This window comes from Callorhinus ursinus, unplaced genomic scaffold, assembly GCF_003265705.2.
Source record: "Callorhinus ursinus isolate GAN/ISIS: 27379988/994484 unplaced genomic scaffold, GSC_fseal_2.0 scaffold2, whole genome shotgun sequence".
NCBI classification, from domain to species: domain Eukaryota; kingdom Metazoa; phylum Chordata; class Mammalia; order Carnivora; family Otariidae; genus Callorhinus; species Callorhinus ursinus.
The window spans coordinates 45221211-45239590 of record NW_027397064.1 but is presented as its reverse complement, the minus strand read 5'-3'; the positions used below and the strand labels follow the sequence as shown (position 1 = coordinate 45239590).

General features: G+C 35.6%; 1 protein-coding gene across 1 annotated transcript in view; it reads right to left on the bottom strand.

Annotated features, from left to right (window-relative positions):
• Positions 1-2015: 2015 nt before the first annotated feature.
• ZSWIM2 (zinc finger SWIM-type containing 2) overlaps positions 2016-18380 on the bottom strand; it is a 34095-nt gene continuing 17730 nt past the window's right edge. The window contains exons 6-9 of the mRNA XM_025848890.2: positions 16298-16382; positions 15492-15604; positions 4044-4197; positions 2016-3132 (exon numbers count right to left, since the gene is read on the bottom strand). Coding sequence (XP_025704675.1) covers positions 2320-3132; positions 4044-4197; positions 15492-15604; positions 16298-16382 — 1165 coding nt within the window. The 3' untranslated portion in view covers positions 2016-2319. The remainder of the gene's footprint in view (positions 3133-4043; positions 4198-15491; positions 15605-16297; positions 16383-18380) is intronic.

Sequence of the window (18380 nt, the reverse complement as noted above, 5' to 3'; positions counted from 1 at the left end):
TCTTTCCATAAAATGTTTCAGTCCTTCCCACCCTTCCTCCCCTCTTGTCTTAACCTGTATTGCTTCTAAGGACTTTACTTCCCTGCAGCCCTGTCAGAAAAGCATATTTATTTTTTTCATACTGTCCTTGCATCAGGATCAGGGGGTGGGGTCAATTTCTCTGTACTCCTTGACGTTTTCAGATCATAGCTCCAGACTTTCTTATAAAAATGTCAGTTCCCTTCAGGATTTACCATTTCTAGATTCCTCTCCTTTTCTACCCCCTCCTCTGTAGACCTTCTTAGACACATTCAGCTGAGGATTTTTGGCAATAGATTTACAAACTTTCTTCCCTCCCTAACTTCTCTTATAAAGAAGGATATTAATGTCTATGAGGCTGATTCAGTTATTGCCACTGGTTCTCTTTGGCTTCATATTTTCATTCTTGCAGGCTTCTCTCTGCCTCATCTACCAACCTATGGCCATACTTGGAACCTGCTCCCTTCTGAAATCTCTTCTTCAGGCATTACTTTCTCAGACCCAGACTTCCTATTTTTTTGCAGCATGCCTGCCTAGTACTCCTGTTTGACCAATCTTAGTCTTCCAATTCATTTACTCATTTATCTTGCCTTAGAGTCAACCTTTTCCTATAATCTTTTCTAATTTGTTCAGATTTTGAGTCTATCTCTTCTTCGATGTCTCCCTTGTTGAGGCCCCAAACTTGCTTGCTCATTTTCCTTTAATTGTAACTACCTACCAAAGCTGCAACCATGATGAATTCAAGGCTCCATCTTCTCTACAGTGGCACATAGATTGTGTTGTGCAGCTAAACATCATCCAAATGAGTCAGATTGGTAACATTATATAAATTCATAGCTAGCAAACTTAAAAGGACCTTAAAATTGCCTGAAAGGCTATTATGCTTCACCAGTCAGTTCACTTTCCATTTCTCTCAAGAAAATAGTTTCTTTAATCCTTTTCCAATGACCTCAAACATCTTTCTTCTTTACTCACTCTCTGCTTATTTAGACTACAATTTCATTACCTCTTGCATCTAAATCTATAATATATACCCCCCTTCTGTTATAGTGGATAAGTCCCTGCATCCTACTATAGGGTATCCTGACACTTATGCTCTAGATCCTTCTGTTATTAACAATTATCACACATACCAGCTGTATCTGTCTGATATCACTTATCATACACACCAGGTATATTTTTAATGACATTTAAATAGGTTCAAGTCTCAGCTTAAAAAAAAAACCAAAACCCTGAACAAACAGACAGTTACTTTTGTCTCTTCTTTCATTTATAATCTCTTGTCCTGAGTTATATATATATATATACCCTGTTTCCTTGTCCTCACCTGTCATTTTCTCTTCAACCCAATCCAACCTAGACTTGGCTCCCACCACTCCACTAAACTCTCCTAGCTAAGGTCACTAATGTTCTCCTTGTTGCTAAAGCAAAATTGCGTTCTTCAGTCTTGATCTTACCTGACCAACTGCTACTAATTTACTACATTTTCTTTCTTTGGTTTTCTAATACCACATATTTTTTTTGTTTTGCCTCCCTCCCATGTGGCCACTTGTCTTCATAATTCAGTAGTTCAACCAATATTACAGAACACTTTGTCAAGCACTGTATGTTAAGTGTACAACAGTGAATAAGACAACAAGGTCCTTGCCCCCAAATATATTATATTTTAATGGGGTGGATTAAGTAATTTTATATAGTCTTCAAAAATAGTAGAAATAGTAGAAATTTGGTAGTACTTATAAGTTTCTTAAAACCAGTGAGATCATTCTAAATGTGGTATAACTTACAGCATTATAAGTATATTTAATTTTCATTTCATGTATAAGAAATACCTTTAAGGAAATAAAGTGAAAAAGACAACTACCATCTGGATTTTCCTATAGGTTTGTGGTGAATATTAATGCAAGAAAATACAAAAAATATTCAATGTCCTGGAAAGAATCCTTCCATGTTACATGTTATCAAGTGGAATGTTTAAAAACAGTAGCTCAAGACAAGGAAAATCTATTTCCTTAATTTAAGTAAAAATAAATATTTTAGTCAGTATGAAATAAAATTTCTAAAAATTATTCATAATTAACAAAATCCTGAACATACTCATCAAAACACCTAATGCTTTAAGTCTTACAGAGAATGGGGTCATTTCTTTTAAGAGTAGTTAGTCATTCACAGACAAGTAGGCAAAATGATGACAAAGAATTCTGTGTACATTTGTCAAGAGTATACAGTGTTATGTTCTACAAATAAAACATTTTTATGTTCAATATTCAAATATTTTCTGATGTTAATAAAAATACATCTTCATAATTGAACTCCTTCCAATATTAAAGATAGCTCAGGATTTTTTGTATTTGAAGGATGAGATTCAGGCTTTCTTGACAGATTACTACATTTTTGTCTAATTTTTCCCATACAATTATTATATCTTTTAGACAAACTAATTTTAGTTGTACCCCAATTGACAATAAGATTTAAATCTTCTGGAAGTAAAGTATTTGATCTCTTCTTGTCTTCTCTTATTCTAGTACCAAAAGTCTTCTTTGGATTGTGGTTAATATGTTTACAGTCTTTGGCCATCTTCTGACTTTGACCAGTGTGGTATTTTTCACTGATACATGGGCTTTCCATTCCAGTGAGACATATAATATTCTTGTGAGCAATAGAAGGAAGAAATGTTTGAGATGACATTTTTCCAAAGGATCCAGTTGGTAAATCTTGAAGATACCTGGGGAAATGTTGGCTAATTTTATATTCATAGGTTAATTTTCTTGTGTTTGAATCATCTAACTTGATAGAGAATAGATCATCTATTGTTATATTCTGATAGGTATCTGTTGGACTTTCAAGTGTATTCAACTTTTCAGAATTATGTTGAGGTATGCTAGGTAAAATTCCAAGTCTATTTTGTTTTAAGACTAATCCAGTACCAGGAATAAAAAGTTCTGGTTTATCCTGTTTTGACAGATGAGTGATGTTTGTGTTTGAAATGGATTGATGTGTGTGTCCATTTCCTGCCGTATCTTTCCAGATTAAAGGGTTATATATAACTTGTCCATCAATAGGGCATGAATTGCACTTGTGGAATAACCAACTGTCAATACATTTCCTATGAAACTTAAAAAAAAGGTTATAAATTAATCAGATATAATTATCTTGTTTATAATGTATACATCTATGTAAGTTTTTCCCAGTTTCATTATTGTGTTACTATTAAAACTATTTAGCAAGAATGGAAGATAATTATAATTTATCAAGTTTTATGGAGATATTTTGAAGAGGAAAATGGAATGGGTTATGACTGATCTCCATTTTCAACATTAAAATGGAAAGACTTCTATGGATATCATTTTTGTAATCTTGTTAAATCCCACTACTTATTCAAGCCATGAATTTTACTGTTGCTTTCTAATGAATGAAATTTGTTAAATAATAAAAACAGTCATAACCAACTAGAGTTGGAAACAGATCTGATGATGGTAAGGTATCAAATAACAAATCACATTCTTGAGAAGAAAACAAACTAAGACTTTTTAAGTAAAGGTGACTCTAAAGCTAAATATTTATTTAAAGTAACTTTATTTCAGGAAAAAACTGGTTACTAACTATATGGTGATTGAACATTAGACTTTAATTCCAGTGAATTCATTTGAAATAATAATTAACTACGTCAAATTAAACATTTCTGTTTCATCCAAAGAATCACAAAAACACATTATTCTATAAGCTATTTCTTTATATGGGTAATGAAAGTAGATAAGATAGATAAAATAATCTAACTTGAAGAGCCATTTTATCTTTCCTGGATAGCATATACAGAAATGAGTCCTAATCAATAGAAATCCATCCATAGGGGACAAAGCTGCCTTCTCAATAGTCTCTGCTGCAGCTCTTCTACACATACTGTTCAATATGAACATCTCTGCACATAATGCAACTAAAAAGTGAAAGTAGAGACTTAAATTGTCAATTCATTTGTAAACACTGGCCCTATAAAGAAAGTCAAACTAACATGATGTGACTTCTACCTTGTGAGTACATGGTAGCAATCTTGTATGTTGACCCAGATGAAATGCCTTCAAACAAAGTCGACACTGATAGCCTGGAGCAAGCAGCTTACTATTCTTTGTAATCAGTGAAAGAGGCAGTGACTTCACCACTTGTTTTGGTGTGTAAACTTGGCTGAATGAGAATGAGCAGAAAGACATTAATGTTTATATGTGATTATAGATCAGGTAGTAATCAGTAGCACAGGTAAATAACCTCCATATAAATAATGTAAATGAATCCAATATTTTTTGAACTGAAGGTAAGAAATCTCATACATTATAAAGTCGAATAAATCAATTATATTGATGCTGAACAAGATAAACCCAATTTCAACATCAACTTCATAAATAACAAAATTTAGTCATTTCAAATAAAAACACTAAATTAAAATTTTTTTTTTTTTAAAGATTTTATTTATTTATTTGACAGAGAGAGACAGCAAGAGCAGGAACACAAGCAGGGGGAGTGGGAGAGGGAGAAGCAGGCTTCCTGCGGAGCAGGGAGCCCGATGTGGGACTCGATCCCAGGACCCTGGGATCATGACCTGAGCTGAAGGCAGACGCTTAATGACTGAGCCACCCAGGCGCCCTAAACTAAAATTTTTTGATTTCCACTTTTTAATGTCTATGAAATAAGAACAAAATTTTAGTGAGAACCATATACTCAAATTATTTCAGTCTAAGCCAACACTTATTCCTTGTGTTTAGAAAAATACAACCTGAATCATGATGCCATCTGGTAGGGAGTAAGGTGCGTGGTAAGCCACATTAAATATTCTAGGCTACTGTGATAAATTGGTAGATGAGAATCTAAGAGGAAACTCATTTTCCCTTGGGGTATATGCTTACTACTTTAGTATTGTTAGACTATGTTAATGTAATTGTAAAAGTACCAACCCCATTTTTGTACCAGAAGTACCAACCAACAGAACTAAGATTAATGTAAATTAACTGCTATGTGATGCCATTAATAACTGAAGAAACAGATAAAACAAATATTAAAAACAAAACCTGGTAAAAGGTTAGACACATTCCTATTATTCAAAAGTCATTCAGAACAAAGTTCAAATACAGGACTACCCCAGAGATATTGTGGGCTTGGTTCCAGACTACCACAATAAAGTATCACAATAAAGCAAGTCAAGTGAATTTTTGGTTTACTAGTGCAAATAAAAGTTATGTTTACATTATACTGTAGTCTATCAAGTGTGCAAATAACATTATGTCTGAAAAAGCAATGTACATACTTTATTTTTTTTTAAAGATTTTATTTATTTGACAGAGAAAGAATACAAGCAGGGTTAGCAACAGGCAGAGGGAGAGGGAGAAGCAGGCTCCCCATGGAGCAGGGAGCCCAATGTGGGGCTCGATCTCAGGACTCTGGGATCATGACCTGAGCCCAAGGCAGTCACTTAACTGACTGAGCCACCGAGGTGCCCCGCAATGTACATACTTTAACTAAAGATGCCTTACTGTTAAAAAATGCTAACATTATTTGAGCTTTCAGTGAGTTGTAATATTTTGCTGGTCTTGCCTCAATGTTAATGACTGCTGACTGATCAGGGTGCTGGTTGTTGAAGGCTGGGATGGCTGTAGCAATTTCTTAAAATAAGATAACAATGAAGTTTACCTCATCAAATAACACTTCCTTTCTGTAGCATGTGATGCTGTTTGATTACATTTTACCCACAGAAGAACTTCCTTCAAAATTTGTCAATAGTCTTTTATTTTAAAGATTTATTTACTTATTCCAGAGAGAGAGAGAGAAAGAGAGAGAGTTAGTAAGGTGAGGAGCAGAGGGAGAGAGAGAGAGAGAGGGAGAGAGAGAATCTCAAGCAGACTCCCTACTGAGCACAGAGTCCCACAACAGGGCTCCATCTCGGGACCCTGAGATCATGATCTGAGCCCAAATCAAGAGTTGAACGCTCCAGCAACTGAGCCACCTGCGCATCCCAAAATTTGTCAATACTCTTAAACCCTACAGCTACTTTATCAACTAAGTTTCTGTAATATTCTAAATCTTTTGTTGTCATTCCAACAATCTTCACAGCATCTTCACCAGGAGTAGATTCTATCTCAAGATTCTATCACCACTTTCTTTGCTCATTCATAAGAAGCAACTCCTCATCCATTAAAGTTTTATCATGAGATTATAACAATTCAGTCACATCTTCAGGCTCCACTTCTAATTTTATTTCTCTTGTTATTTCCACCACACCTGCAGTTACTTCCTTCATTAAAATCTTGAACCCCTTAAAGTCATCTGTGAGGACTGGAATCAACTTCCTTACAACTCTAGTTAATGTTAATATTATGACCTCTTCCCATGAATAATGTTCTTAATGGCATCTAGAATGGTGAATTTTTCCCAGAAGGTTTTCAATTTACTTTGCCCAGATCCATCAGAGGAATCACTGTGACAGCTATAGCCTTACAAAATGTATTTCTTCACTTCTGGAGAAGATGGCAAAGTAGGAGTATCCTAGGCTGATCTTATCCCATGTGTACATTTAGATAACACTCACATCAGGTTAAATAACCCAAAAAATGACCTAAAGACTGGCAGAACAGACTTCCAACATCTAAATGAGAGAACAGTCTACATCAAAGAGGGTAGGGAGGGAAGAGATACAAGTTGGGAGGCAAATTGACCTGTGAGACTCTGTAGGAGGAGGGATGCCAACAGTGTGGAGATGGGCGAGGACCAGACCCCAAACCAGGCTCTGCAGGCATGGGGGATCTGCACTAGGAAGACAAATCCCCATAACATTTGGCTTTGAAAACCAGAGGGACCTAACTACGTGAGTCCTTACAATCAGTAGGGCTTAACAACTGGAACTTTAAAAATCAGTAGGCTTAGTTCTGGAAGAGGCAGAGGGGATAAGAAACTGAGTCTCCACCCTAAGAGGGAGAGCAAAACAAACAGTCGCACTGAGATCAGCATAGAAACAGCAGTTTAAAAAACTGGGATATACAAGAAGAAGATGTATTTACTAATCTCTGAGCATGTGCTAGAGAGGCAGGGATCTTTGGGAGACTACTCCAAGAACCAAATAGCTGGTGGACATCATTTCCCTCCCCTACCTCCCAGCTAAATACATAGACATGTGTTGAAACTGGTACAGCATCAACACTCTTCACCTACCTTGATAACAGCAGCACCCTGCCCCTGTGTTCTCTGGGGATTCACCTCCTCCAACAAGCCCTTGGCAAGAGTTCATCCAAAGAGAGGCCACAAGCCTGGCAGGGTACAAGCAGCCCTGATAGGGGATGGTACCACTCCAAAGTGACTCCTGCCCCAGGGAGAGGAGAAGGTAACCATACACACCAGTTTTACTGGGCCCCAGCAATGGGCTGGGGCAGACCTGTGGTCTGACTGCAGGCCATGCCCAACAACAAAAGCTTCCCAGGAGATAAAATGGGGAAAATACCTTGCAGTTCAGTGCTATGCAATTCTGGCAAAAGCCTGGTCTCAGTCAACTCAAGCCCAAGGCAGCTCCAGACTAGCCCACTAATAACATAGGAACAAACCCTACCCACAACAGACAGACCACTGCAGATGACTGTACTGAAAACAAATGCAACGCAGCCACAACATAGGGTACATGCAATCACATAGGAGATACCCTTGAAGTGCCAGGTTGTGGTGAACATGGGGCATTGCGCTACAGGGAACCACAGGACTTCTTTTTCATAAGGCCACTACTTTCAATATAGGAGATGTGCTGACTTTCCTAACACTTAGAAACAGACACATAGAGTTAGACAAAATGAGGAGATAAAGGAATATGCCCCAAATGAAAGAACAGAAAATCATAGCAAGAGAGTTAAATGAAATGGAGATTAGTAATATGCCTGATAGATAATTTAAAGTAATGGTAATAGAGATACCACTGGACTTGAGAAAAGAGTGAAGGACTTCAGTGAGAACTGTCAACAAAGAGATAGAAAGCATAAAAAAGAACCAATAGAGATGAAGAGTTCAAGAACTAAAATTAAAAATACACTAGAGAGAATAAATTGACTAGAGAAAGTAGAAGAATAGGTCAGTGATCCAGAGGACAGAGTAATAGAAAGCAATCAAGCTGAACAGGAGAAAGAAAAAATAATAATAAAAATGAAAATAGACAAAGGGAACTCAGTGACACCATCACTTGTAAGAACATTCACATTATAGGGATCCCAAAAGGAGAAGAGAGAGAAAAAAAGGCAGAAAATTTATTTGAAGAAATAATAGCTGAAAACTTCCTGAATCTGGGGGAGGAAACAGAAAACTAGATCCAGGAGGCACAGAGAATCCCCAACAAAATCAACCAAAGGAGCTCGACATCAAGCACATAGTAAATAAAGTAGCAAAAAGTAGTGATAAAGAGAAATAATTTTAAAAGCAGCAAGAGAAAAGAAAGAATATAAAGGAATCCCCATAAGGCTATGAGCTGATTTTTCAGCAGAAATTCTGCAGGCCAGAAGTAAGTGGCATAATACATTCAAAGTGGTAAAAGAAAAAAACCTGTAGCCAAGAATACTCTATCCAGCAAGGTATCATCCAGAATAGGAGAGATAAAGAGTTTCCCAGATAAACAGAAGTTAAAAGAATTCATCACCACTAAACTAGACCTACATGAAATGTTAAAGGGGACTCCTTGAGTAGAAAGGAAAGGCCATAAGCAGGAGTAAGAAAAGTAGGAAGCACAAAAGCAGTAAATTTAAGTATATCTATAAATATCAGCCAAGGAATTCACAAAATAAAAGGATGCAAATTATGACACCATACCCCTAAAATGTGGAAGGGAGAGGAGTAAAAATTTAGTGCATTGAGAATGGGTTGAAACTTAAGTGACCATCAACTTAATAGAGACTGCTATATGCATGTTATATATAAACCTAATGGTAACCACAAATCAAAAATTGGTAATAGATATGCAAACAATAAAGAGAATCGAATCCAAGTACATCACTAAAGAAAGTCAGCAAACCGTGAGAGGAGAGAGCAAGATTACAAACGAACAGAGAAGAACTACAAAAACAAACATAAAACAAGTTAAAAAATGGCAATACATACCTTCAATAATTACTTTGGACACAATGCTCCAATCAAAAGACATAGGGTGATGGAATGGATAATAAAGCAAGAACTATATGCTGCCTACAAGAGATTCATTTCAGACCTAAAGACACATGCAGATTGAAAGTGAAGGGACGGAAAAGTATTTATCATGCAAATGTAAGTGAAAATAAAGCCAGAATAGCAACACTTATATCAGACAAAATAGACTTTAAAACAAAGACTGTGATAAGGGACAAAGGACACTCTATAATCATAAAGGGAACAATCCAACAAGAATATATAACAATTATAAATATTTATGCACCCAACATGGGGGCAACCAAATACATAGAGCAGCTAATAACAAACAAAGGAAATAATTGGTAGTAATACAATAATATTAGGGGACTTTAATGCCCCACTTACATCAATGGATAGATTATCCAAACAGAAAATCAACAAGGAAACAGTAGCTTTGAATAACACATTGGGTCAGATGGATCTAACAGATATATTCAGAACATTTCATTCTAAAACAGCAGAACACACATTCTTTCCAAGCGCATATGGAACATTCTTCAGAACAGATCACATATTAGGCCATAAAACAGATCTTAACAAATTCAAAAAGATTGAAGTCTACCATTCATCTTTTCTGACCACAACATTATGAAACTAAAAATCAACCACAGAAAAAATCTGGAAAAAACACAAATACAGGAGGTTAAATAATATGCTATTAAACAAGGAATCAGTTACCCAAGAAGTCAAAGAGGAAATTAAAAAAATACATGGAGAAAAATGAAAACACAATGGTCCAAAATCTTTGGGATGCAGCAAAAGCTGTTCCAAGAGGGAAGGTTGTAGCAATACAGGCCTACCTCAAGAAACAAGAAACATCTCAAATAAACAACCTAACATTATATCTAAAGAAGCTAGAAAAAGAAGAACAGATAAAATCCCAAACCTGGAGAAGGAAGTAAATAATAAAGATCAGAACAGACATGAGCAAAATAGAAGCTAAAGAAACAACAGAACAGATCGATAAACTAGGAGCTCATTCTTTGAAAAGATCAACAAAATCAATAAACCTAGCCAGACTCATAAAAAAAAAGACTCTAAATCAGAAATGATAGAGGAGAAATAACAACCAACACCACAGAAATACAAAAAATTATATGAAAAAATTATGAAAAATTGTATGCCAACAAATTGGACAACCTAAGAAGTGGATAAATTTGTAGAAACATATAACATCCCATAAATAAATCAGGAAGAAATAGAAAATTTGAACAGACCAATTGCTAGCAATGAAATTGAATTAGTAATAAAAAAAACTCCCCAAAAACAAAAGTCCAGGACAGCATGGCTTCACAGGTGAATTTTACCAAACATTTAAAGAAGAGTTAATATCTATTCTTCTCAAACTATTCCAAAAAATAGAAGAGGGAGGAAAGCTCCCAAATTCATTCTACAAGGCCAGCATTACCATGATACCAAAACCGGACAGTGTCACTACAAAAAAACACTACAGGCCAATATCCCTGATGAATATAAATGCAAAAGTTCTCAACAAAATATTAGCAAACCACATGCAACAATACATTGCAAAGATTATTCACCATGCTCAGGTAGGATTTATTCCTGGGATGCAAGAATGGTTTAATATTTGCAAATCAGTCAACATCATATACCACATCAACAAAATGAAGGATAAAAATCATATGATCATTTCAATATATACAGAAAAAGCATTTGACAAAGTATAACATCCATTTATAACAAAAGCTCTCAACAAAGTAGGTTTAGAGGAAACATATCTCAACATAATAAAGGTCATATATGAAAAACTCACACCCAACATCAAACTCACTGGTGAAAAACTGTGAGCTTTTCCCCAGGAACAAGACAAGAATGTTCCCTCTTGGGGCGCCTGGTTGCTCAGATGGTTACACATCTGCCTTCGGCTCAGGTCATGATCTCTGGGTCCTGGGATAGAGCCATGTCAGGCTCCCTGTTCAGCAGGGGAGTCTGCTTCTCCCTCTCCCTCTGCCTCTCTCCCCACTCATGCTCTCTCTCTCTCAAATGAATAATAATAAAAAAGTATGTTCACTCTCATCACTTTTATTCAACAAAGTACTGACAGTCCTAGCTATAGCAATTAGATAAGAAAAACAAATAAAAGGCATCCAAACAGGTAGGGAAGAAATAAAACTTTTGCTATTTGCAGATGACAAGATACTATATACAGAAAACCCTAAAGTCTCCACCAAAAAACTATTAGAACCAATAAATGAATTCAGTAAGGTCACAGGATACAAAATCATGTAGAAATCTGTTGCATTTCTATACACTAATAATGAAGCAGTGGAAAGAACATTTAAGAAAAATCCCATTTAAAATTGCACCAAAAAGAACAAAATACCTAGGAATAAACTTAATCAGGAGGTGAAAACTATAAAACATTGATGAAAGAAACTGAAGATGACACAACAAATGGAAAGACATTCCATGCTCATGGAAGAACAAATATTGTTAAAATGTCCATACTACCCAAAGCAATCTGTAGACTTAATGCATTTTTCTAGATTTTTATAGATACATAAAAATACCAACGTCATTTTTCACAGAATTAGAACAAACAATCCTAAAATTTGAATGGAACCAGAAAAGGCCCTGAATAGCCAAAGCAATCTTGAAAAAGAAGCTAGAGGTATCACAATTCCAGATTTCAAGTTGTATTACAAAGCTGTAGTAATCAACACAGTATGGTACTGGCAGAAAATTAGACAATGGAACAGAATAGAAAGTCTGGAAATAAACCCACAATTATATGGCCAATTAATCTTCAACAAAGAAGGCAAGAATATGCACTGGAAAAAAGTCTCTTTGATAAATGGTGTCTGGATAACTGGACAGCTATATGCAAAAGAATGAAACTGGACCAAACTCTTACACCATACACAAAAGTCAACTCAAAGTGGATTAAAGGCCTAAATGTGAGACCTGAAACCATAAAAATCGCAGAAAAGAGCACAGACAGTAATTTCTCAGACACTGGCTGTAACAACATCTTTCTAGATATGTCTCCTCTCTTTTTTTAAAAAAAATATTTTAGAGAGAGAAAGAGAGAGTGCACAAGTGGGGGGAGGGGGTAGAGGGAGAAAGAGAATCTACAGTGGACTTAGTGCTGAGCATGGAGCCTGATGTGGGGCTCAATTCCAAGACTCTGAGATCATGACCTGAGCCAAAATCAAGAGTCCGATGCTTGACTGACTGAGCCACCCAGGTGCCCCTCTAGATATGTCTCTTTGAGGCAATAGACAAAAAAGCAAAAATACACTATTAGGATTACATCAAAATAAAAAGCTTCTGCACAGCAAAGTAAACAACCAACAAAACTAAAGAGAACCTACTGAATGGAAGAAGAAATTTGCAAATGACATATCTGATAGTATCCAAAATATGCACAGAACTTTTACAATTCAACATGAATAAAATAATCTAACTAAAAAATGGGCAGGGGGCACCTGGGTGGCTTAGTCGGTTAAGCTTCCAGCTCTTGGTTTTCTGCTCCGGTCATGATCTCAGGGTCGTGAGATCCAACTCCGCATCAGGCTCCATGCTCAGTGTGGAGTCTGCATGGGATTCTCTCCCTCTCCTTTTGCTCCTCCCCCCACTCTCTAAGTAAATAAAATCTTTAAAAAAATAAAATAAAATAAATTAAAAATGGGCAGAAGAAGACATGAACAGACATTTCTCCAAAGAAGACTTACAGCTGGCCAACAGCACATGAAAAGATGCTCAACATCACTCATCATCAGAGTAATGCAAATCAAAATCACAATGGGATATCACCTCACACCTGTCAGAATGGCTAAAATGAAAAACACAAGAAACAAGTGTTGGAAAAGATATGGAGTAAAAGGAACTATCTTGTACTGTTTGTGGGACTGCAAACTGGTACAGCTCCATTATGGAAGACAGTATGGAGGTTCGTCAAAAAATTAAAAATAGAAATACCCTATGATCCAGTAATCACACTATTAGATATAGACCCAAAGAATATGAAAGCACTAATTTGAGAGAATATATGCACCCCCATGTCTACTGCAGCATTATTTACAACAGCCAAATTCTGGAAACAACCCAAATGTCCATTGATAGATGAATGGACAAAGAAAAAGTATACAGGCGCCTGGGTGGCTCAGTTGGTTAAGTGACTGCCTTCGGCTCAGGTCATGATCCTGGAGTCCCGGGATCGAGTCCCACATTGGGCTCCCTGCTCAGCAGGGAGTCTGCTTCTCCCTCTGACCCTCTTCCTTCTCGTGCTCTCTGCCTCTCATTCTCTCTCTCTCAAATAAATAAAATCTTAAAAAAAAAAGTATACACACACACACACACACACTGGAATATTACTCAGCCATAAGGAAGAATGAAATCTTTGTCATTTGCAACAACATGGGATGTAGAGGTTATAATGTTAGGTGAAATAAGCCAGGGAAAAACAAATACCATATGATTTCACTGCTATGTGGAATTTAAGAAACAAAACAAAGAAAAGCAAAGAACAAAGAAAAAAAGAGACAAACCAAAAACCTCTTAACTCTAAAGAACAAAATGGTGGTTACCAGAGGGGAGGTAGGTGGTGGGATGGGTGAAATAGGTGAAGGGGATTAAGAGTACAACTTATCATAATGAGCACTGAGTAATGTATAGAATTGTTGAATCACTATATTGTATATCTGACACTAACACAACACTGTATTTAACAGTTAAACTGCATTTAACTCTTGGAATTAAAATTTTAAAAATTTATTTCTTAAATAATAAGACTTGAGAGTCAAAATTACTCATTAATTCATGGGTTGCAGAATGGATGTTGTGGTAGCAGGCACGAAGACAACACTACAATAGCAATGTCAAAGATCACAGATCACCATCACAAATATAATAACAATCTGAAAAAGTTTGAAATATTGCAAGAATTACCAAAATATACAGAGACATGAAGTGAGCAAATGCTGTTGGAAAAATGGCACCGAGATACTTGCTTGATACGGGTTATTGCAAACCTCCAGTTTGTAAAAAAATGCAATATCTGCAAAGTATAATAAAGTCAAGTGCAATAAAACAAGGCATGCCTATATTTTGCAGAAAAGTTTATATTTCTTATCACTCTACAGATATACTTCCATACTACAACAATTGCTTTTACCTAGGTCATCTAATCATCAACTAAAAAAACAACTGTATTTTTATTATTTAAGGTGGTAACCATACTTTATCTTGAAATTATCTTTTTATTTATTCCACTTTCTCTACCTAGAATGCCTTTCTACCCTAATGTTCTTTTGCTTCTACCTATAATATCTTCAAAACCTTTAGTTACACAATTTGTCACTCTAATGGGTTGGTGTGATACCTAGCCAGAGCCAGAGGAAATGGAGATGGAGAGCCTTTGCATAGGCTTATTACACACCCGCAAGGTATTTTAGGCTCTGCAAGAGCTGTGGTCTACAAAGTGTGTGAAGTGTCCATAGGACATGGATAAACATCCATTGGGTTGGCCAGAAACATGTGTGTGTTTGTGTTAATGAGAACAAGCACAGTTTTTATTTGGATAATTCACTGAAATTATTTTTTTTAAAATGAATTTTATCTCATCCTTTCAAAATGACCTCTTTTGTATATGTTTTATAGTGTGCCTAATATGTTAATAATACACAGCTTATTTAATTTTCTTTAATGAAGAATATGACAAAAAATCTGGAGGTTTACCCACTAATAAACAGCCAATCAGTGTTGTGAAATACAACCAATCCGCTCAGCATTCTTCCTCCATGAGGGTGAAATAGTGGGGGAATGAGGAAGAAAAGACTTCCTTCCCCTAGAGGTCAGTCACTTCAAAACAAATATCAAATCCCCCTGCATTTTTTTAATAACATATCAGTTTTAATTTTACATTTATTTAGACAATCATTTATTTACTGAGGGAACTACTATATTCCTAATAGCTAGTAGAATCTCTGGTGGGATTAATAATAATAGACAACATTACTTGAATATTTGCTGTGTGTATTAACTCATTTTATATTCACAAAATTCCTATGAGGTTGGCTTTTATAATTATTCTCATTTTAAAGATGAAAAAAACGTGGCAGAGAGAAGTGAAGTAATTAGCCCAAAAGTCACATGGTCAGCTTGTAGTTGTAAAAGGATTGGATTCAGGCATTCTGACGCTAGAGCCTTCCTCTTTGCTTGCATAATAATGTTAACATATGGTTCATATAAATAAAGGAACGAATAAAACTTAAACTGAAAAATTATTTAAATGTTCCAAGTCATAAAAGAAATGTAAGCTTCACTGAGAATCTCACCCTTGCTTTCCTTGAAAATGTGGCATCTTCTCTTCTATCTCATTTTTAATGTCTACATATTTTGCAATTTCATCTGATCCTTTTTCTAGTGATCTCCATCTTTGATTTCTCTTCTGTAATAGGTAAAAATAGGTGTTACTTTGCAAATCATGGAAATTTTAATTTTGTGGATTAAAATCAGTTGTGTATCAACATGATGTGAATAACAAAGACTCATTTAAAAATACACTTTTTTTAACATTAAAAAATTTATAAATTATTAGTGAGTCTAACATACTGTTGCACAGCTACTATAACATTACTTTTTAAGGTAAAAACATTAATCAATAATGGTAATTGTGGATGTTTTATCCTGTGTAATAAGTAGAAGGTAGCATTATTATTCAGCAACAGGAGACACTTCTAAGTGTACAGTTCAAATGATTGCGACATTTTATTATTGTTGATGTAAGAAATTTTAAAACCATAAGTGGTTGTCAATAAGTTAGATCAAATTTGAAACACTGAGTTTTTTTAAGAAATGAATATTCAAGTTTAGTGGCTGTAATTCCTGTACTTAAGATTTATGTATGATATCACCAGATGTTTGTTATTGTGTTAGTTTTGTAAACTACCAATGTGATAACTGGTTGCCTTGTACATTCCTATGAGAGTTCTCATAAAAATTTGGTCTTAGGTTTTTATTAAAAAAACAATCAGCTCTATTACCAAGTGTTATCTATTCTTATTATTCTTAGATTTACTTTACTTAGATTTATAATAGGACAAATACAAACACCATATAAAATTTAAGATGGATATGGTACCTCACGAAATGTAAATGGGTGAGAAAGATGGCAGCAGCTATCAAAACATTCCTGGCATAAGTGGTATTCTATACATTTGGTACACCTAAGAATACAAAAGGCCAAGACATACAAGAAAAAAATTCAATTATTTTGATGGTTTTGGTGAACAATTCCTGCCAAAATTTCCTGGGAACTAGGCAAATAGGACAAAGACCCATATTATCTGATCCGTATTAGCTTCCTACTGCAACTGTAACAAATTATAAAAAATTTAGCAGCTTAAACAACATAACTTTATTATTTTATAGTTTTGTAGGATAGAAGTCTGACATGGGTCTCAAGGGACTAAAATCCAGGGGTCGGCAGGATTGCATTTGTTTCTGGAGGTTCTAGAGGGGATCTGTTTCCATAGTCACATTTCCCCCTGACTCCGTTTTTGTCTCCCCCGTCCACTTTTAAGAACCTTTGTGATTACAATGGGTCCAGACAATCAAGAATAATCTCCTTATTTCAAGGTCAAGCATTTAGCAATCTTAATTACATCCGCAACCTTAATTTCTCTATGACATGTAACCTAATATATAGGTTCTGAGCATAAGAATGCAGACATATTTGGGAGGACATTATTTTGTCTACCACATATCCCTTTCATGATTTGTTCCCACAGTATCTTAGCTTTCATTTCTTTCTTTCTCTAAACTCCTATAGGCTTTATAGCCTATTAGATATCTATCATTTGATTATCCAGTGTTTTCCAATTGCTTCATAAAGAATCGTACTTAGGAGAATACTTCTTGAAAACAGGAATTATATACCCTCTCTTTCCTCACAACATAAATTATTCTCAGAGGACAGTGTAGAGCAGTGGGCAGGGAAAAAAACAGTGGAGAATGGCTGTATTTGGAACAATTCTCCCCAGTGCCAATTTGGCATGCAGATTATTTTGAGCTGAAGTCAGTCAAGCCTAAAGGACTCAGGAATAGCTTTTTATCTCCCCCTCAACTGCCTAAAGGAATTTAGATAGAGGCCTGGCCCAGAGAGAGAGCTATCACCAGAGATAACTACAAAGAGTATGGGCTAGGTCTGGTAAGCTGGAGGGAGCTCAGCAGGGCCTGTTCAAATTCCTCTTTGTGTTCCATTGTTTCTGCATGGCAGGACAAACATTTGCTCTTCCCATCTTCCCATAGATTGTCTTCTTTCCCTTTGAAGCTCCAGGCCCTTACCCTCTTCTTCTTAGCTGAGGATGGCTTATAAACCTCAACTGCTAGTCTTTGAACCTCTCATGTCAATGTAAGGCTCCCACATGAACAAATTAAAATTTTTTTTCCTGCTATTAATCTGTCTTATGTCAGTTAACTTAATAGACCAAATAAAAGAACCTAGAAAGGTATAGAAAAAATTTTCCTCCTGTGCAGGAGGTAGTAAGAAGAATCATCCTCAAAGACAGAAAGAGCAGTCAGAAAGCTCAGAGTAATAGAGTGCACTATCATTAACAAAATGCTTAAAAGAAAGATTTGAAATCGTCTACTAAAGCCACACACTAATCATTTGAGGAATAGGCAAGTTTGAGGACAGAATTTTACACCATGGCCAATTCAAGTCCTCATCCCCCATAGCTGTTCCTCCCAATCCTCTCTTTTACACACTATCTTCACTCCTTACTGTTTGGGTCCATACCTCTTGAAAACAATGGCTGCTAAAACCAAAGATCAAGTTCTTCCTTTTTCTAGAACTCTATTTAACCAACATTCCTGACACTAGCTGAACACCTGCTAAAACTCTACAAAAATTCTCCCCTTCTTCAATTTATTGGAGCCTTCTCAGGCCAGTTATTTTCCAATAAAGACTTTTACTTATAGTGATCCAGTTGATTTTATTCTATGTGACACATAGAGAAAACAAAGAACTAAAACACTTCAAAGCAGAAAAGTTACCATTTGTTGATGGGAATGATAAAAAAAGTTTTATGGTTTTATAAGAGGGTTCTAAAAATATATTAATTGGGCTCATCATAATGTATTTCTAGGAAGACTGAAAAAAAGAATCTATTTTCTTAACATACAGTTAAGCTAAAATTTTAGTTAAAACACAAATTTCTCAA